The sequence below is a fragment of the Girardinichthys multiradiatus genome, chromosome 20 (genome assembly GCF_021462225.1).
Source record: "Girardinichthys multiradiatus isolate DD_20200921_A chromosome 20, DD_fGirMul_XY1, whole genome shotgun sequence".
NCBI classification, from domain to species: Eukaryota; Metazoa; Chordata; class Actinopteri; order Cyprinodontiformes; family Goodeidae; genus Girardinichthys; species Girardinichthys multiradiatus.
Window position 1 is genome coordinate 35,435,973 of NC_061812.1, and position 20,592 is coordinate 35,456,564.

Sequence of the window (20,592 nt, forward strand, 5' to 3'; positions counted from 1 at the left end):
TTACGTTCCACCTTCCGCTGTTGCTGACACTGCATGTGATGCCATCAGCTCAGTTGTTGCTAAGCTACAGACACAAAACCCCAATGCTTTTGTGGCAATTTCTGGTGATTTTAACCATGCTTCACTCTCTGCTACACTTCCAACGTTTCAACAATATGTCAGCTGCTCTACCAGAGAAAACAAAACATTGGATTTGTTTTATGCAAATGTCAAGGACTCATACATCTCTACAGCAAGACTTCCTCTAGGCAAATCATATCACAATCTTGTTTTTCTCTGCTCGAAATATAAGCCCCTTGTTCAGAGGCAACCTGTAATAAAGAGGACTGTGAGAAAATGGTCACAAGAAGCTGAAGAAGCTCTGCAAGGTTGCTTTGAGGCTACAGACTGGGACGCACTGTGCCAGCCACATGGAGAGGACATCAATGCCATGACTGAGTGTGTAACCGATTATATAAACTTCTGTGTGGATAACATCATCCCCACCAGAACCGTGAGATGCTTCCCCAATAACAAACCTTGGATAACCAGTGACCTGAAGGACCTGCTTAACAAGAAAAAAAAAGCCTTCAGAGAGGGAGACAGAGAATTATTGAGGATTATACAGAAGCAACTTAAAGTCAAGATAAGAGACAGCAAGGAGGTGTACAAGAAGAAGCTGGAGAGCAAGCTCCAGCAAAACAATATCAGAGATGTGTGGACAGGGATGAAGAAGATCACAGGCTTCAAGCAGAAGGATGATCAGACCGATGGAGGTCTGGACAGAGCCAATGAACTGAACACATTCTTCAATAGGTTCAGTTCAGAAACAAGCTTCGCATCATCCTCTCCTGCTCACAGCCAAACAGACATTTCATCTTCCTTTGACCCACAGCTGTCCAGTAACACCTCACATTTTTTATCTTCCACCTCAGCCCTAGACCGTTCTGCTTTTACATGTTTGCCTTCAACCATATCAGAAGATGCTGATGCTTCCTTTGCTTCCCCCTTCCACCTGTCTGTCTAAAGAAGTCAGGTGAAGAGACAACTGGAGAGACTGAATAGGAATAAGGCTGCAGGTCCAGATCATGTCAGCCCTAGAGTCCTGAAGGCCTGTGCAGAGCAGCTCTGTGGGATTCTGCAGCACCTCTTCAACCTTAGCCTGGCCCAGAAGAAGGTTCCGGTGTTGTGGAAGACCTCCTGTCTTGTTCCGGTACCAAAGAAAACTCACCCATCAGTCCTCAATGACTATAGACCTGTTGCCCTGACATCTCACATCATGAAGGTCCTAGAGAGACTTCTGTTGGCCCACCTGACTAAGCAAACAGTAAACCATCAGGACCCCCTTCAGTTTGCTTATCGCTGTGGAGTTGGAGTTGAAGATGCCATCATACACCTGCTTCAACAAACCCACTGTCATCTGGACAAAGCCAGCAGCACTGTGAGGATCATGTTCTTTGATTTCTCCAGTGCATTTAACACAATCCAACCTGATTTGCTTTGTCAGAAACTCCAGAAGAATCAGGTGGAGGCTTCAGCTATCTCCTGGATCAAAGACTACCTGACAAACAGACCACAGTTTGTGAGACTGAAGGGTTGTGAGTCTAACCAGGTAGTCAGCAGCACAGGAGCACCACAGGGGACTGTACTCTCACCATTCCTTTTCACTCTGTACACCTCAGACTTCCAGTACAAGACAGACTCCTGTCATCTGCAGAAATACTCGGATGATTCAGCAGTCATGGGGTGGATCAGAGATGGACAAGAAGCTGAGTACAGGAAGGTGGTGGACCGCTTTGTGGCATGGTGTGGAAACAATCATCTCATTTTGAACGTGACTAAAACAAAGGAGATGATTGTAGATTTTAAGAGAAACAGGAATAAGTCAAAAACTATTTCTATCATGGGAGAAGAAGTGGAGGTGGTGCAGGAGTATAAATACCTCGGTGTTCACCTGGACAACAGACTAGAATGGAGATGCAACTGTGAAGCCATCTACAAGAAGGGATAGAGCAGACTGTACTTCTTGAGGAAGCTTAGGTCCTTTGGTGTTTGCAGCAAGATGCTGCATATCTTCTATAAGTCTGTTGTGGAAAGTGTGATCTCTTCTACCATCATCTGCTGGGGAAGCAGCATCAGAGCCAGGGACTTAAAAAAAGCTCAACCAGCTGATAAAAAAAGGCTGGCTCTGTTCTGGGGACTCCTCTGGAACCTCTGGAGATCATTGTGGAAAGACGGATTCTTCATAAAATGAAGAACATTATGGAGAACCCTGAGCATCCTCTTCATCAGACTGTCCTACAACAACAGAATGTCTTCAGTCAGAGGCTTCTTCAGATCTGCTGTAAGACGGAGCACTACAGGAGATCCTTCCTGCCCACAGCCATCAGCATCTACAACGGCTCTTTGAGGAAACCTTCATAATATGAGCTATAACAACATTTAATTTCCCTTTGGGATTAATAAAGTATTTTTGAATTGAATTGAATTGAAATATTTCATAATTTTACTGTAGAGTTTTGTAGAAATAACGGGTCAAAGTACCTCAAAATGCTCATGCAGTATCCAACATCTGACACAGTGGTGGTCAGTGGATTGCTGGAGGTCCAGTAGGACTGAACACGCTCTTCTCTATGTATGACGCGTTATTTCTCCAAAACTCTACAGTAAAATTAGGAAATATTTATTCTGGTTATAGGATACAAACGAGGAATTTGACTCCGGTACACTTTGCTCTCTGGGTTTTTTTGTTTTGTTTAATGCGTTAGAAGATATATTTATGCTCTATATATGTTCTTAAATATACATATCACAAAGGTGCATTTGCAACTAACTTCATTATGCAGTTGTTTGGTACTCTATTAAATGTTCATCAGAGAAACAGCCCAGGGGAAGAAACTGTCTCTGTGGCGGCTGGTTTTAGTAAACAGTGCTCTGAAGGTAAAACAGTGCTCCTGAAGGTAAAACTAAACAGTTTATGTGCAGGGTGTGTGGGGTCTGCGGAGATTTTAGCAGCTCTTTTTCTGACCCTAGACCTGTATAAGTCCTGGATGGAGGGAAGGTCAGCCCTGATTATTCTCTCTGCAGACCTGATTATTCATTGCAGCCAGGACCTGTCCTGTTTTGTAGAGCCAAACCACACTGAGATGGATGAAGACAGGACAGACTGAATGATGGCAGTGTAGAAGATGACCAGCAGCTCCCGTGGAAGGTTGAACTTCTTAAGTTTCCTCAGGAAGAACAGTCTCTGCTGGGCCTTCTTTCGAACAGTGTCTATGTGTGAAGACCATCTCAGGTCCTCAGAGATGGTGGTTCCTAGGAACCTGAAGTGGTCCACAGCTGCTACGGTGTTGTTGAGGATGGTGAGGGGGGTGTATGGGGGTGGTGTTCTCTGAAAGTCCACCACCATTTCCACAGTCTTGAGTGGGTTGAGTTTAAGGTAGTTCTGACAACACCAGTGTACCAGCCGATCCACCTGCTGTCTGTATGCAGACTCATCACCGTCCTGGATCAGTCCAATGACAGTGGTGTCATCTGCAAACTTAAGGAGTTTCACGGACGAGTCCGATGAGGTGCAGTCATTTGTGTACTGGGAGAAGAGGAGTGGGGATAGAACACACCCCTGGGGGGCACCAGTATTTATTGATCTGGATCGGGAGAAGATGCTCCCCAGTCTCACCTGCTGCTGTCGGTCCGTCAGGAAGCTGTTGATCCACTGACAGGTGGAGGCTGGGATGTTGAGCTGGGTGAGCTTCTGGTGGAGGATGTCTGGTATGATGGTGTTGAAGGCCGAGCTGAAGTCTACAAACAGGATCCTGGCGTACGTCCCTGGGTGGTCGAGTTTGTTGCAGGATGAAGTGTAGACCTAAGTTAACAGCATCATCTGCTGACCTGTTTGCTCGGTAAGCAAATTGCAAGGGGTCCAGCAGGGGGCCTGTGATGTCTTTCAGGTGCTTCAACACCAGCCGCTCAAAGGATTTCATGACCACAGACGTCAGGGCTACTGGCCTGTTGTTATTTAATCCTAGGATCGTGGGTTTCTTGGGCACTGGGATTATGGTGGATCGTTTGAAGCAGAAGGGGACCTCACATTTCTCCAGTGATTTGTTGAAGATCCGGGTGAAGATCAGAGCGAGATGATTTGCACAGGCTTTCAGGCATGATGGGGAGACGTTATCAGGTCCTCTAACTTTCTTTGTTTTCATGCGCTGAAAGAGCCTATTTACATCTTCAGTATAGATGACCCTTTAATATAATCTGAAGAGAGTGTGTTGTCAGCTCTCATGGTTTTGGAGAAATAAATTGGTGAAAGTGGGAGAAAAGCATATACTGGATGAGCATTAGTAGGTACTTTAACCCGTTATTTCTCCAAAACTCTAGTAAAATTAAATATACATTTTTCTACATAAAACATGAATGTGAAAGTTGTAAAAATGTCATTAGTATAAATGTTCTGAAGGTTACTTTTCTGTTTTCCTCTAATTTTCTCAACCATTGCCAAGATTTGCATCCTTTCTGCTCCATTACCATAATGCACCTTGTATGCGGGAATCTTATCTTTAAGAGAGAGCAATGGCCCCATCCCCCCATTCCGGGGCCAGTGACTGTGGGAGGAAGCTGGAGTACCCGGAGAGAACCCACGCATGCATGGGGAGAACATGCCAACTCCACGCAGAAATACCCCTGGCTGGGAATCGAATCAAGGACCTTCTTGCTGCAAAGCAACAGTGCTACCAACTTCTCCACCGTGCAGCCCTTTTCATTAACATGAATGGTAGTGTTCTGAGTTTATTTTGAAAAGTGTTAACTTTTTAAAACATGCCTTTGAAAAAATGTTTGGTTTTCCAGACATTTTTGCTTAGTCTGTTTATAAAAAGGTAAAATACAAGGAGCTTTTCACATTGCTTACTGCTGAGGTTACTTTCATTCTTTGATGTGCTTCTTCAAATATAAAAACAGGCGATTTTGCTACTTTCATGCCCTCTAGACCCTCTTAGAACCAGCAGCTCTTAAACTTGTTCTGATTTTGACGCCAAGCAAAGCATTGGCAATCAAGTTTATTGGAATTAAAAAAACATATACGGTACTTTAGATTTTACATGTTGTTTTACAGATTTTGATCTGTTCTAACTTTGTTTAGATGCCAAGTAAAGTGAGATAGCTATGACACTCCCAAGTCCTCAGCCAATTTTAATGTTTCAAGATTTTATGGAAAGAACACACCTCATCCAGGTTGACATTTTCTACAAAAATGTCAAACATTTTATATAGATTTAGCTTTTAAGCATAGTTAAAAAAAAATGTCAGTATGATTAGTAGATCATATTCTGGAAACTTAATGTTAACCTGCTTTAACCATTCAAAAACCAGTTTACACTTGGGATCATTGTTATTTTAGAACATCAAGATGTTAAAAGCATAAAAAACTGTAACGACCAAAGCTCAAGCTTATAATAAACTAGGAGATCCTGCAATAGCATTATCACGGTCCACAGAAAATTGAAATAAGAGACTGCCAACCAAGAGGAGACAAAAAAGGCCCTGCCCCAAAATTACCACCTTCAAGCTAAACGGAAATTTGCAGCCTCCTGCAAAGACAAACCAAACCTTGTGGAAATCTTTCATTGTCATAAAATGCAGTTTGAACTATTTGGCCACAATGTTGGTAATGTTTGAAGGAGTAGAACCACGGAATACTTTACCAAATGACAAGCATGGTGGAGGTGGGTTCATGCTGTGGGGCATTTTCACTGTCAAAGGTGGTGCATTGTACAAAGTGGAATAATAAAGAAAGCCATTTACCACCAAGTCATCGTGTTTTACCTAAAATCAGCTGCTATTTAGTTGAAAGTTGGACAAGGTTGGCTGCTTCAACAATTTAAATAAACAAAGTTTGTGTAGTTTCTCTGCATTTTCCTAAGGGACCTTTATTCAATTATTATTGCGGGTGTATTTAAATATTTGAGCCTGTAAGTCTAATGTTGACCATGTTTGGATTAGAAAAAAATACAATAAATTGCAACTTGTGCATCTAGTTCCTGTTTCAAAAACATTTTGTGTTGTGCTGTTATTACACACACACACACACACACACACACACACACACACACACACACACGCACACTTGTTTTGCTATATGTAGTGAGGACCTTGTGTTGACTCCCATTGATTTCCATTGATTTTCAGTCATTTTCAACCCTTTCTATGCCCTAACCCTGACCATTACCAGTGCATGCCTAACCTTCCCTAAACTCAATTCACACCTTAGTCCTAAACCTAACCGTTAGCAAAATAGCTCGTGAGGACCAGCAAAATGTCCTCATTTTGGTACAAATGGTCCTCAATTTGATGGTGAAATCGGGGAAATGGTTCTCACTGTGATGCCAAGACAGGAACACACACACACACAACATATAATTTAAATCCATTATTTAGACAAAGTTCCAAATTTATTTGACATTCATGCTGATGGTGAGTAAATATAAACTTCTAACTAGCATTATAGTGTGAGGGGTTGGGGGTGGGGCACTCATGATTAGCCTAGAGTTGATCCCCTGGGAGCAGATGGTGAATGGTGGCTTACCTACATGCCCTGAATCCAAGGAGTATATAGGAGTCTGTGGCCATGTTGTGAGATGCAATGCTGGCTTTAAACAAGTCTGAAAAACACGGCTGATAAAAGCTCGTCATAAGGAGAAAAGGTAAGCAGTGCTCCCAAAGTGGAACATGCAGGAGTTTACTTAATAGTAATGCACCTGTCTTTAGGATTTCCAGGCTAGTAGTGAATGTGGTAGCACTAGACAAGACCATAGTTGCTCATCTTCACCACTAATTCATACAAAACCGCAGAACATGTTGTGAGCTTTGGTGTTTTATTTTTTCTGCTGTGACCTCTCTAGCTAACATCTTCGGTGAATACACATTTGGTTTTAACTTACCCATGGTGGTCTTGCGCTACGTATACATAAATGTTAACATCAACCACCTCTTACAGACTGAGATGACAACCAGACAAGACGTGATGTTGTTGAGCAGCGCTGCTGTTTTGCTGGTGCTCTGTGTGCAGCACCTACATGGCTCTGCCCTTCCTGCTGTGTCCTCCTATGAGTTCACTGCCTACAGGATGCAGCAGTACAATCTGGCACGGCAGAAACATGGTAAGATCAAGCTGAGCAAGCTATGGATTCCATATTTCCATTAGCACTGCATTAATAAATCCCTTTATATATTAACGCTGACAAGCTCATCTGTTCCTGCGGAAGAAAAACATCCCCACAGCATAATGGTGCCAGCACCATGTGTGACTGTAAGGATTATGTATTCAGGATGATGTGCAGTGTTAGCTTTCTGTCAGACATAAGCCAGATGAGGCTTTTTAAGTATCTTTTAAATGACATATTAGTGTATTTATTTATTTTTTATTGAGGCTTTAGTTTATAGGAAAATAATGTCAGATAGATTTTTTTTCTTTCCAAGCAGACTACTACATGTAGAATTGGCCACTGTGTTTTACTGTGAATTAGCTGTGTTTTGCAAACACGACCAAATTAAAAAGCTTTCCTCTAACATTGTTTTTGCAATAATAAGTTCTATTTTTCTTCATGAAGCAGGCATCACAGATTATAGAAGTTTGACTGCAAACATGATGTTTTTCTCAATTGCTGTTAGTGTAACGGATGTATAACGAGATGAACACCTTCCAAAAAGTTCCACTTTTGTCTTGTCAGTCTGCAAAATAGTTTCCCAAAAGTCCTGGGGATCATCACGAAGCCATTTGGGTCTTTGTGTTGGTCATTGGTCAGCAGTGATTTTCTCCTATCGATGCCATCTTCGCCCAGTCTCTTTATTATTGTGTAATCATGATCATCAGCTTTAAATGAGGCAAGTGGGGCCTGCAATGCTTTAGTTGCTGTTCTAGGTTCATTTATGACCCTCTGGATGCACTCTTGGAGTAATTGTGAGTCCCACTGTGATTTCCCAAAGCCTTAAAAATAGCTTTGTAAACATTTCCAGAATAGATGTACTTAATTTTCTCTGTCATCTGCCTTGAATTTCTTAAGATTGGGACATATGTGTTGCTTTTTTTTTTTTATCCTAGTCACATGTTTTATTGAAAGTAGTTGCTGATTTTACAGAACTAGTAACGCTTTTCACATTGGACCAGGTTGGTCTAGATACATCTTCTCCCATAATGAATAAACTCATCATTTGAGTCAGCTTTTTGCATTTATTCAGGGTACCTTTGTCTGATAACATTTAACGGATGATCTGAAACATTTAATTGTGACAAAATGGCCAAAACAGAAGACATTAGTAAAGGAGCAAACGTTTTTTTCACAGCACTGCAACACAATAAATAGGATCGAACCTAAACTCCAACTTAGAGGAGTCTTCAAATTAGGCCAAAAGAAACTGCCACAAAACTGCAAATAAAGAAGAAGTTTTGTTAGCAATGTCTGTGTTTATTTTGCTTTTCTTTTTCTTGTTGTATGAGGTTGCCGTGGCGCCATAGTTGTGGCGGAGGCACGCTCTGCAGACGAACCATTGCTGACCCGCCGTTGTGTCATTATGAAGGTTCAGGACTTCACTGTGGAGAAATACTTTGAGGCCCTGAGACAGAATGCTGCTGCCGTACTGATTTTACTGCCACAAAATATCTCCAGCGTTCCACATGAGACAGTAAAGGTAAAACCCGAAAGATTATTTTCTGCTCCAAAAGAAACCCCAAGATTTAGCGAGGTTCTGCAATTAACTGGTAAAAACACTTATTTTATGTGTCAGTCCTTCATGGTGACTGAGAATGAGGCCTTGCAGAAGGAAACTCTTATTCCATTGTACGTTGTTCCTGAGGATGAACAGTTGCTTTACATGTATGAGGAGGTGAAGCAGGCTGCAGCCTCACGGACCTCATCCATATTTGTTAGAGGTAAGACAGACAACAATATTTACTGTAAATATGTATGCTACAGTGATGGATGATAAAAAATTGTGGAAGTCATGAGATGGATGTGAAATTTGTAATAAATTGGTTGTACTGCAGAAGAAAAACTGAAAGAAAGACCTTTTTCTGAAAATGTTTTTACTGTTGACAGTCCTTCGAAGTATGGTCACCGCCACAGCATTTCAAATCTTAGTGAGCAACAACAATGCCATTAAGGCCATAACTGACAACACTATTGTCACATTGGAGGTAGGAGCACCGCTTGGTATAGCACAATAGCTATTTAAATTTCAAACAGATCTTTTACATTTTACTTCAAATTGTCTTGCTCTAAAGTCCTCCACCATGCTGCTCTGTACTTCAGGGTGTGCTGCCTGGAACAGGAGAGGATGCTCCCACCATCGTCATCACCGCCCACTATGACTCATATGGACTGGCTCCGGTGGGTTAGCTATTAAAACACGCCATTTGCAAGTTTTAACCTGTGAAATGGTTTCAACCTTGGTTTGAACCTTTCCCCTGCTTAAAAGCTCAGGTCTTTCAGTTCAACCTGGCATTTATTCATGGACGTGTTTGTGTGAAACAGTGGCTATCATATGGAGCGGACTCTAATGGCAGTGGAGTCACCATCCTGCTTGAACTGGCACGTCTCTTCCAGAAACTTTACAGCAGCTCCAGCACCAGACCACAGTGAGCTTCAGTTTATCCATGAGTTATGATAAAGCACCTGCAAGGGCAAACAATGCCAATTGAGAATATAATAGGAAGATGTGCTCTGATATGGCTTTCATTGGTAAAAATATAATGCTCCAAACCAGGGCGTTTAATCCCTCAATAAAAGTTCAACAAACAAATACATAGCCTGAAAAAAGTATTCACTCCCCTTCAAAGTTTTACATTTTGTCACACTACAAACACAAACTTTATTGTATCTTATTTAGATTTTTTGTGATAAAAATATGTGATAAAAAAAACTACCTAATCGTGAAGTAGGAAAAAGATGCATAGTTTTTAATATTATTCATTAATAAAAATCTGGAAGTGTGATGTGTGTTTATATCCAGTCCTATTTATTCTGATAGCCCTAATTAAGGTGCCGTGCAACCAAGTAGAAGTTATCTAAACAGAGATCATCTGCTAGTAATTTATTTTTACTATAATATAGCTTTTGTGTGAAGGCCTCTAAAGTTTGATAAAGCATCAAGAAGACCAAAATGTGAGGGTATATGGATTCTTTTGCAGGGCACTGTTTTTTTTAAAATGCACAACTCACAAATTAATAAGAATATTCCAATTTATATTTTTTAGGTTCCTCCCACAGTCCAAAGACATGCCTGTTAGGTTAATTGGTCACTCTTAATTGCCCTTAGGTGTATGAATGAGTGTCTGCATGGTTGTTTGTGTGTTGCCCTGCGATGGACTGGTGACCTGTCCAGGGTGTACCCCGCCTTTCGCCCATAGACTGCTGGAGATAGGCACCAGCTTCCCGCGACCCACTATGAAATAAGCGGTAGAAAATGACTGACTGACTGATTTTTTAGGTATAATTTAATGTTTTCCTTGACCGGAGGAGGAAAATACAACTTCCTTGGCACGAAGAGATGGATTGAGGAGAACCTTGATCATGCCGGTGAGATTCCAGCTCTGTGACTTAGTGATCATGTAGATTGAGAGCTGAAAATGTGCCAATATGAATACAAAAATATCACCTTTAAAATTGTAATAAAGCCAGTCCCCTTTTCCTTTAGAGTCCAGCCTGCTTCACGACAGCGTGGCATTTGTCTTGTGTTTGGACACGGTGGCCAAAGGTGATGAACTTTATGTGCATGTGTCGCGCCCTCCAAAGCCAGACACTCCTCTGCACTCTTTCATTCAACAGCTGGAGGAGGTAACTGCTTTTATTGTAACTGTATAAGAAAGCATAAACATGTCTTGTCAGTATTAATGATGTTGTGTGGTTTTATGTTGTGTTTACCCCCCAGGTGGTTTCCTTCAGATTTCCCTGGGTGAAGGTGGGATTGGTGCACAAGAAGATCAATCTTGTAGAGTCAACAGTGGCCTGGGAGCACGAACGCTACAGCCTACGGAGGATCCTGGGCTTCACTCTGTCTCATGTGGAAGATCCTAAATCTGAGCTTCGCGGTTCTATACTGGACACAATGTATGCTCAAATTGGTTTATCTTATTTATTTAGAGAATACTTTTTTAACTCTTTTAACACACTAAAAAAATAAAAATAATTATTTTATCTGTTTATCATCTTTTAGGTCCCAGGTGGATTCTAGGAAACTTAAACGAAACGGCATCATCATAGCAGAAGCACTGGCCCGGTATATGTACAATCTCTCAGACAAGGTGACTGAATGAAATTAAGACATTACACTTTTTATATGTAAATGAAAAAAAAAGTCATTTATTTTTTGTTCTGTTTTAAAAGCATATTAATCTGTGATTGCTTTAAGGGTTCACCAAAGGATGTTCAGGTTTTTAAGGGTCACTTGGTGAGTTCCTTGTTCTTTTACTCGATGTGCTGCCCTCTGGTGTTCATGCATAGACATTACAGAGTCCTTGCATTTTTCAAGAGCCCATTTTTCCCTTATAAATAAAATATCATGTTGATTTGAATTATATGTAGCCATTAAAGTGCAAAAAGACAGGTTTTATCATGACGCAGCTTTATGAAAAAATTGCTGAAAAAATTATCTCCAAAATGACTATTTCACATGTATTAGCTTTTTTTTTTTGTTGCTTATAATTATATTGCCTTTATAAACCAACATCTGTGACCTCAATGTAGGACTTTCAGGACAGTCGCATGTCCAGTTTGATGTCCTTTTTGACCTCAGTGCCCCGGGCTGCCCAGCTGCTGCACAAGGAACCCAGTCAGATCCTGCTGGTCAACTCACTGGAGCACAAGTTCAAGAGCTACCTGCAGCAGGTCCATAGACACACCTTTCGACAGGACAAGAGGTGCACTAGTCTTCGTGATTCATTCCATGGCTCTAAAGCAACACAACAACATCATGACCAATGTTATTTCTTCATTCAGGGACCCTGACATCACCTTTTATGATCAAATGAACCAACCAATTTTGATGTACAGGTATAAAACTGTGCCACCACCTTTGTGCATGTGTGGGACTTTATTAAAGGTTAGGAAACTAATGCAAATCTTTTTCAGGGTGAAACCAGCAGCATTTGATCTCTTCTTAGGAGGATGCATCACTGCTTATTTGGGGATTGCTTACTATTCAATCCAGGTTAGTTGACCTAGATTCACTATCCATCCATCCATCCGCTTCGCTTCCAAAGATTTTTAACTTGGCCCTTCCCACATATAAAGTCTTTCATTTGTGTTTGCATTTTGATGATTTAGTGTTGATATTTTGGTGTTTAGGTCTTGCCACATCAGTTAATTCCTTTGTGTTGAGTTGCGTGGTTGTTTCATGTGTTTTGTTGTTTATACATTTTGCTTAAAAATTTTAGTGTTGGTCTTTTTCTCCTTGGTTTGTTAATCCTTTTGTGCTTTGGTTTAGTTTCCTTTGTTCATTCCGTTGTTGTCTCCTTCCCTCAGTCCCCCTGCTCAAACTCCCCCTTGGCTGCTCTGCATTCCCTTGATGGTACTCATCAGGTTTTAATGTTTCTTGGGATTTAACCGCCTGGTTTTCATCGTTAATTGCTGGTTTCTTCTATTGCCCTCACCTCAAGTCTATGGCCGGTTGTCTTTGTGCTTTATATGTAAGGTTTCCTGTGTTTTTGATGATCATATTCAGCTTACCACCATCTTCACCCGACTTACTTGACTGCATTTGGGTCCAGCTCAACCACCTCTTATGACGTGTTAGAATGGGCCAGTCAAAGTCAAAATCTAAATCCAATCGAGTCAGTGGCAAGATCTCAAAATTGATATTCAGATATGCTCCCCATAGAAGCTGACTGAGTTTGAACCATATTGCAAAGAAGAACTGCTAAAAAAATTAATCTGTAGATGTGCAAAGCTGTCAGAGACTTACCACAAAAGACTTGCAGCTGTTCCCAGAGTGAAAGGTGGTTCAAAGTATTGAGGGACTAAATTAAAATATGCAGCATACTTTTGCGATTTAGTTAGTTAAAAAATTGAAAACCCTAAATCCATCCCTATGACTTCACAAATAGGCTCTGCTTTGTGTTCGTCTATGACCAACTTCAGAAAATCTCCCTAAAATACAGCCTTCACACCATATTAGAAGGAGATATAGCACTTTATTTCTCTACATTAAGTTACTGATTACTTTACAGACTGGGATCTATGGAAACAATTTTAAACATTTTTAGAGTTTTCATTTTATGTGGAAATTAAGATTGCTTGCAGTTGTTAAATATTAACCTAAGGTGAGCTCCATCTCAGCCAACACAACTACAGTACATTTACATCAGTATGTAAAGGTATTCATCGTGATAATACTGTATATAACTAAATATTGACAAAGTTCCCTGTTCCTGCTGAAGAAAAGCATCCTAACAGCATGATGCTGCCACCTCCTGATTTAGCTGATGAATTGAACAGTGAGATGTTCAGACGTTGGAATGTAGTTTTATATTCAAACCCTGCTTTAATCTTCTCTGCAACTGAGAGTAAATGAAAAAAAACATCGAAGTTCTTGGTTGTAATGTGACAAAATGTACAGGGGTTGGACAATGAAACTGAAACACCTGTCATTTTAGTGTGGGAGGTTTCATGGCTAAATTGGACCAGCCTGGTAGCCAGTCTTCATTGATTGCATATTGCACCAGTAAGAGCAGAGTGTGAAGGTTCAATTAGCAGGGTAAGAGCACAGTTTTGCTCAAAATATTGAAATGCACACAACATTATGGGTGACATACCAGAGTTCAAAAGAGGACAAATTGTTGGTGCAACAGGATTAACTGTGGACGCAACAGGAAGCTGTCTGAAAGGGATGTTCGGGTGCTAACCCGGATTGTATCCAAAAAACATAAAACCACGGCTGCCCAAATCACGGCAGAATTAAATGTGCACCTCAACTCTCCTGTTTCCACCAGAGCTGTCCGTCGGGAGCTCCACAGGGTCAATATACACGGCCGGGCTGCTAGAGCCAAACCTTTGGTCACTCATGCCAATGCCAAACGTCAGTTTCAATGGTGCAAGGAGCGTAAATCTTGGGCTGTGGACAATGTGAAACATGTATTGTTCTCTGATGAGTCCACCTTTACTGTTTTCCCCACATCCAAGAGAGCTACGGTGTGGAGAAGCCCAAAGGAAGCGTATCACTCAGACTGTTGCATGCCCAGAGTGAAGCATGGGGGTGGATCAGTGATGGTTTGGGCTGCCATATCATGGCATTCCCTTGGTCCAATACCTGTGCTAGATGGGCGCGTCACTGTCAAGGACTACCAAACCATTCTTGAGGACCATGTACATCCAATGGTTCAAACATTGTATCCTGAAGGCGGTGCCGTGTATCAGGATGACAATGCACCAATACACACAGCAAGACTGGTGAAAGATTGGTTAGATGAACATGAAAGTGAAGTTGAACATCTCCCATGGCCTGCACAGTCACCAGATCTAAATATTATTGAGCCACTTTGGGGTGTTTTGGAGGAGTGAGTCAGGAAACGTTTTCCTCCACCAGTATCACGTAGTGACCTGGCCACTATCCTGCAAGAAGAATGGTTTAAAATCCCTCTGACCACTGTGCAGGACTTGTATATGTCATTCCCAAGACGAATTGATGCTGTATTGGCTGCAAAAGGAGGCCCTACACCATACTAATAAATTATTGTGGTCTAAAACCAGGTGTTTCAGTTTCATTGTCCAACCCCTGTAATAACAGGGTTTCAATATTATTGCAAGGTGTTGTATTTATTGCCCTGCTTTTTAGAAGGATTAAAATAAGCTCGATGTATTAAGTTATCTGCTTGTTTTCTCTTGCAGAATTTTGGCCATCTGTACAACAAACTTAAAGCTGCAGTGAAAACCAAGCATCAGTGAAAGCTTCAAGTATCCCAGCTTTGAGGTTTCCTAGGCTGATGACGGGCATCTGTTTCACAGGCTGTGAAGAACTTTCTAACAGTGAAATAAAAAGTGTGCATTTGCTTGGTGCTGTATGAGATGTTCAAAGATGTTTGTATGTTTCTCAGAAAGGACTTTCTAGCAATTCTTAAAATTTAGAAATTAAGAAATTAAAGTGTTTGTCATCAAAACTGTGAATGATTGGGATCTGATTTCAATCCAATGAAATACATTTTCTGTCACATCACCAAGATCATTCAACATGCCCTGCATTCTGCATCTGCTGACATGTATGTGACTGAGCTTCATGCGGCTTCCAAATGAAGTTCAACCACTGCAGTGGATACACAGCCAGTTCCTGTCACAGATAACTCAGTGAGATTGCCACAGACACAATGGCCCCCGCAGTGCTCCACAAATTATTAATGCTTGTGTGACGTGCTGACAGTCATTGATTGTGATACAGTCTATAAATTCTGGAGTTTTTGTTTTAGTTCTGCAGCTGTGTCCAGACTGTTTAAACTCAAAGGCAACTAAATAGCTAAGATTTGGTTGTCAGTGAATGAATTGAGGGCTGCATTGTTGATCAGGGCCTCCAGAGCTATGGAAGCAGGTCAAGGGCATTGACCCTAGGTATGTGAGTCTCTGCGGGGGGCTTAAAGCTCAGGGAGATTAGTGAGTGCTCAGGTGGCACAAAGAGTTGTTCTGCTTCAGCAGGGATGCTCTTAACCTGCACCAAACAGACGAGATTCATCACAACAGCAACAGGCTAAACCAATAGCTTCATCTATTTTTAAATCTGCAGAGAATTGATGCAGGATTTCCTGGTACAAAATAAAAACTGTGTTGTGGCATTTTAAATTCAGAGTAAGCAACATACCATGGTAAAAGACAGATTAAATGCATACTGCTACAACAATTATGCAATCTTCACAGTAAATAAAATGTAGAAGCAGGAGGGGCAGAGATATAGGGAAGGGGTGGAGCTTACAGAATGCCGCATGACTTTCAGGTTAACTGGAGGCAAGGTGCGGATAAACAGTAAGACAACCACTGAAGATGGGTCCCCAGCTCTACATCACAATGTACAAGGAGCATTTCAGATCTCCGGGCAGAGCAAAAAAAGCTGAACTTCGACCTACTTCAGCCCACCGCAGAAACAACCCTCAGCCACGGCCAGTAAGATGGACAGCCCTCTGTTTTACATGCATGACCTCTGTTTATTTGTGGTCAGGCAAAGATGCGTTGAATTTATTAGGAATAAAGAGCTAACAGGTATTGTTTTATGTGATATGATTTCTTTATATTTTGAATAAATAGGTCACATTTAAACAGAAACAGGCACTATAGAATATAATGTTCTTAAAATAGCTATATGACTGAAAACAAAACGAATATAGCAGACAGATCATGCAAAGAAATGTTCCCCCAACACTTACTTTTATAACATTTCAGTGTATCATGCAGTGTTTAAAAATAAAAACATTAGAAATATCAAACAGAATTTTAAAACAACTCTGTTTTATGGCAAACCAAATTGAGCAATAAATATCTAGTCAGAGTGATAATGATTTGAATAAAGGAAAAAATATAAAACATATATTTTCTTAGATATGTCTGTGAAATGAAAACAAATTGTGTTCAAAGTTCTTAAACATTAAAATTTGCATTTTGTCATGTTAAAACCACAAAATTCAAAATGTTTGCATGTACAGGGGTTGGACAATGAAACTGAAACACCTGGTTTTAGACCACAATAATTTATTAGTATGGTGTAGGGTCTCCTTTTGCGGCCAATACAGCATCAATTCGTCTTGGGAATGACATATACAAGTCCTGCACAGTGGTCAGAGGGATTTTAAGCCATTCTTCTTGCAGGATAGTGGCCAGGTCACTACGTGATACTGGTGGAGGAAAACGTTTCCTGACTCGCTCCTCCAAAACAACCCAAAGTGGCTCAATAATATTTAGATCTGGTGACTGTGCAGGCCATGGGAGATGTTCAACTTCACTTTCATGTTCATCAAACCAATCTTTCACCAGTCTTGCTGTGTGTATTGGTGCATTGTCATCCTGATACACGGCACCGCCTTCAGAATACAATGTTTGAACCATTGGATGCACATGGTCCTCAAGAATGGTTCGGTATTCCTTGGCAGTGACGCGCCCATCTAGCACAAGTATTGGGCCAAGGGAATGCCATGATATGGCAGCCCAAACCATCACTGATCCACCCCCATGCTTCACTCTGGGCATGCAACAGTCTGGGTGGTACGCTTCTTTTGGGCTTCTCCACACCGTAACTCTCCTGGATGTGGGGAAAACAGTAAAGGTGGACTCATCAGAGAACAATATATGTTTCACATTGTCCACAGCGCAAGATTTGCGCTCCTTGCACCATTGAAACCGACGTTTGGCATTGGCATGAGTGACCAAAGGTTTGGCTATAGCAGCCCGGCCGTGTATATTGACCCTGTGGAGCTCCCGACGGACAGTTCTGGTGGAAACAGGAGAGTTCAGATGCACATTTAATTCTGCCGTAATTTGGGCAGCCGTGGTTTTATGTTTTTTGGATACAATCCGGGTTAGCACCCGAACATCCCTTTCAGACAGCTTCCTGTTGCGTCCACAGTTAATCCTGTTGGATGTGGTTCGTCCTTCTTGGTGGTATGCTGACATTACCCTGGATAGCGTGGCTCTTGATACATCACAAAGACTTCCTGTCTTGGTCACAGATGCGCCAGCAAGACGTGCACCAACAATTTGCCCTCTTTTGAACTCTGGTATGTCACCCATAATGTTGTGTGCATTTCAATATTTTGAGCAAAACTGTGCTCTTACCCTGCTAATTGAACCTTCACACTCTGCTCTTACTGGTGCAATGTGCAATCAATGAAGACTGGTTACCAGGCTGGTCCAATTTAGCCATGAAACCTCCCACACTAAAATGACAGCTGTTTCAGTTTCATTGTCCAACCCCTGTACATCTATAGACAGATTTGTTCCCCTTCTGTAAGCAACATTTTTCTTCAGTTTTGCCACAGAATCTGGATTTGGGACTGGACTTTTTGGGTCGTTCTGACACATGAATATGGGCTAGCTGTATCTTTAGAGTCATTGACCTGCAGGAAGATGAACCAGTGTCAAATCTTTTCCGTCCTCCAACAGGTTTTCCAGGATTACCCTGTTCTTGGCTGCTTCATCAATTCTAATCAGCTTCCTTGTTGCTTAGCATGATGCTGCCACCACCATGTTTTACTGTGGAGAGGGTGTGTTTAGATTGACGTGCCATGTTAGTTTTATGCCACAAATACGATTTTTTATATGGAGGCAGAAAACATCTGACACTTTAGGTTTTTTTTTTCAACAATGGCTTTCTTCTCGCCTTCCCTAAAGGCTATATTTGTGGGATGCACAGCTAACAGTCATGCTTTCAACAGATTATTCTACTTGAACTCTGGATCATGGTAACTTTGGCCTCTTGGCTGCTTCTTTTAATTAATACTCAACTTGTCTATTACAAAAAAACCAACAAAAAAAAAATCTCAATAAAATACAATGGAGTTTGTGGTTGTGATGTGACAATATGTCAAGGAATTAATATTTTTTGAAGGTGTACAGAAACTGGGTAACAGTGTCCAAAGAAAGTTTGTATTAAAATGAGAGTTTTCTAATTTTAGGTTGAAGTTTTCCCTCTTTATAATTTTTGTTTCCAGTTTTTATTTTCTTACCTCCCCAGGACTTCCTGTTCCCCCGCAGTCTTCAGTCCAGCTACAGGCCAACACGCACACTACTCCTCCCATTGCCCCCTGTGGACACTGGCCGGCCCCTTTTCCCCCCTTTGAACCATTTCTTATCTCACAATCCTGTCTTGGCTTGTCCTGAAAACCCTTTAGGCAAAACAAATTCAAACAGCCTGGAGCCCATGCCTCCTATCAGTGACAGGGCACATAAACCACAACTGACAGAGACTCCTGCTGCCATTGATGGTCTGCTTCCTAACGCACTGAGGACCCCTAATAAGTAATTACTAATTGCGTCCCTGTTTAGCTTAAAGGTAACTATAAACGCATTCTGATATTGGTGAATCTGCTTTGCAGGACAGTGGGTTATCAGAGGAATGTCAATCCACTCTCAGCACAACAACTCAGGCAAGTAAACAACCTTTGAACTTTAGGACTTGAGGTCCCAAAAGTCTTTAAAATCAAAATAAAATAATACCATTTAACACACCGTGTCTTATAAAAGTATTCGCACTCCTTGTACTTTTTCGCATTTTATCACATTGCTTCAACAAACTTTAGTATATTGAATTGGGATTTTGTGTCATAAACAAAGTAAAGTCAAAGTAAAGAGGTAACTACAAAAGCATTCCACTCTTCTCACATTTTTTGTACCAGAATTGTGGAAAATTATGCATAATTTTTCTTCCACCTAGCAATAATGCGCTATTTGTGTTGATCTATCAACTAAAACATAACACGCATTTAAAAAAAAACCAAAGAAGTCTTTGGTTGTAACGTGATAAAATATGAAATAAAATCAGGTGGTATAAATACATTTGCAAATAAATACATTTATAAATGATATGAAATATCACAATAAGAAATCTATCTTAAAACAGGCAACAAGCAGGAGGTCAGCTTCAAACAAGACCTCAAACAAGCAACCCTTCTGCAGCTCCTTACAGCTTTGCACGGACACCTTACAGGAAATGTTGCTCTACCAGAACTCAGGATTTTAGGTGCACATTCACTTGCATGTAGTATTTTGATTTTTTTTGGGGGGGGGGGCTTTAATATTGCTCCTGAGGTCTGACTTTGTTCCTATGCTTTGCCAACAGTGACTGCTACAGCTGCTTCCAAGTGGTGAGGCCCTACCAAGCTGCTCACTACGTCATACACCCAGAATTTGTCTCTGAAAGCCTTTATCAGGAACAACAGAGATTTCCCTCTTCAAAGCTGGGGATTCAGAATGTGGAAGGAACAAAATAAGAGACTGTTAGCTATTGTCCAATTCTCTGTGAATAAACTACAACATCACTCCTTGGAGAGCAGCATGTAAACTTCAAAATTTTCTTTCTAAATTAATGGTAATTGATCTTTCTAAGGGAGGGTTGTCAGGATCAAGTTGGATGAAGAGAAGTCACTCTAATGGGCTACCAGTGTCTCTCAATATTATATTGCAATTATTTTTTTCACCTGTGTAAGATTTCTTTCAATATTTATGCAGCAGAGACAATAACTATTTAAAATGTCCAAATTGTCTCAGTAAATATAGTTGTAATGGGACTATAGACATGAGACTTACACAAGATTCACATATTTTACTGGGGAGTGGTGGCCTAGTGATTAGAGAGCAGGGCATTTGTGTCCTGGAGAGGCCACAAGTACCCTGGTTTGAATCCCACATCCTGCCACTCTGGGTCCCTGAGCAAGACCCTTAACCCCTGAATGCTCCTTGGGTACTGCACAATGGCAGCCCACTGCTCCTTAAGGGATGGGTTAAATGCAGAGAATAATTTATCCATTGTGAGATCAATAAAGTGTAAATTATTATTATAACAACCCAAGTAATCTACACAAAGACATCAAAACAGTGAGTGTGCATCAAGCCCATTGTGGTTGGGAGCATCACTTATTGTTTTCACTGGAAAAAC

At 41.1% G+C, this 20,592-nt stretch overlaps 2 protein-coding genes and 1 long non-coding RNA gene across 4 annotated transcripts; all 3 read left to right on the forward strand.

Annotated features, from left to right (window-relative positions):
• The first annotated feature begins 6,528 nt into the window (after window positions 1-6,528).
• Window positions 6,529-15,127, forward strand: zgc:109965 (Nicalin-1-like). Of its 2 annotated transcripts, none has more exons than XR_007035329.1 (16): window positions 6,529-6,680; window positions 6,974-7,136; window positions 8,474-8,664; window positions 8,761-8,905; window positions 9,072-9,169; window positions 9,285-9,362; window positions 9,507-9,610; window positions 10,462-10,550; window positions 10,669-10,808; window positions 10,903-11,081; window positions 11,188-11,275; window positions 11,383-11,421; window positions 11,767-11,890; window positions 11,970-12,023; window positions 12,102-12,180; window positions 14,856-14,917. XR_007035329.1 is itself a non-coding variant. In XM_047346821.1 (16 exons), the coding sequence occupies exons 2-16, from the start codon at window positions 6,980-6,982 to the stop codon at window positions 14,910-14,912; spliced, it is 1,671 nt and encodes a 556-aa protein (XP_047202777.1). In that variant the 5' UTR covers window positions 6,529-6,680; window positions 6,974-6,979; the 3' UTR covers window positions 14,913-15,127. The 2 variants fall into 2 exon arrangements, 1 of the variants encoding a protein (XP_047202777.1); XM_047346821.1 differs by having other exon boundaries at window positions 11,718-11,890; window positions 14,856-15,127.
• Window positions 15,128-15,992: 865 nt separating this feature from the next.
• Window positions 15,993-19,103, forward strand: LOC124856234. Its single transcript, XM_047346521.1, has 3 exons — window positions 15,993-16,112; window positions 18,673-18,956; window positions 19,034-19,103. The coding sequence occupies exons 1-3, from the start codon at window positions 15,993-15,995 to the stop codon at window positions 19,101-19,103; spliced, it is 474 nt and encodes a 157-aa protein (XP_047202477.1).
• Window positions 19,104-19,484: 381 nt separating this feature from the next.
• LOC124857411 lies at window positions 19,485-20,488 on the forward strand. The gene is made up of 2 exons (XR_007035587.1): window positions 19,485-19,677; window positions 19,777-20,488. It is a non-coding gene; the product is annotated as an uncharacterized LOC124857411 (long non-coding RNA).
• The last annotated feature ends 104 nt before the right edge of the window (window positions 20,489-20,592 follow it).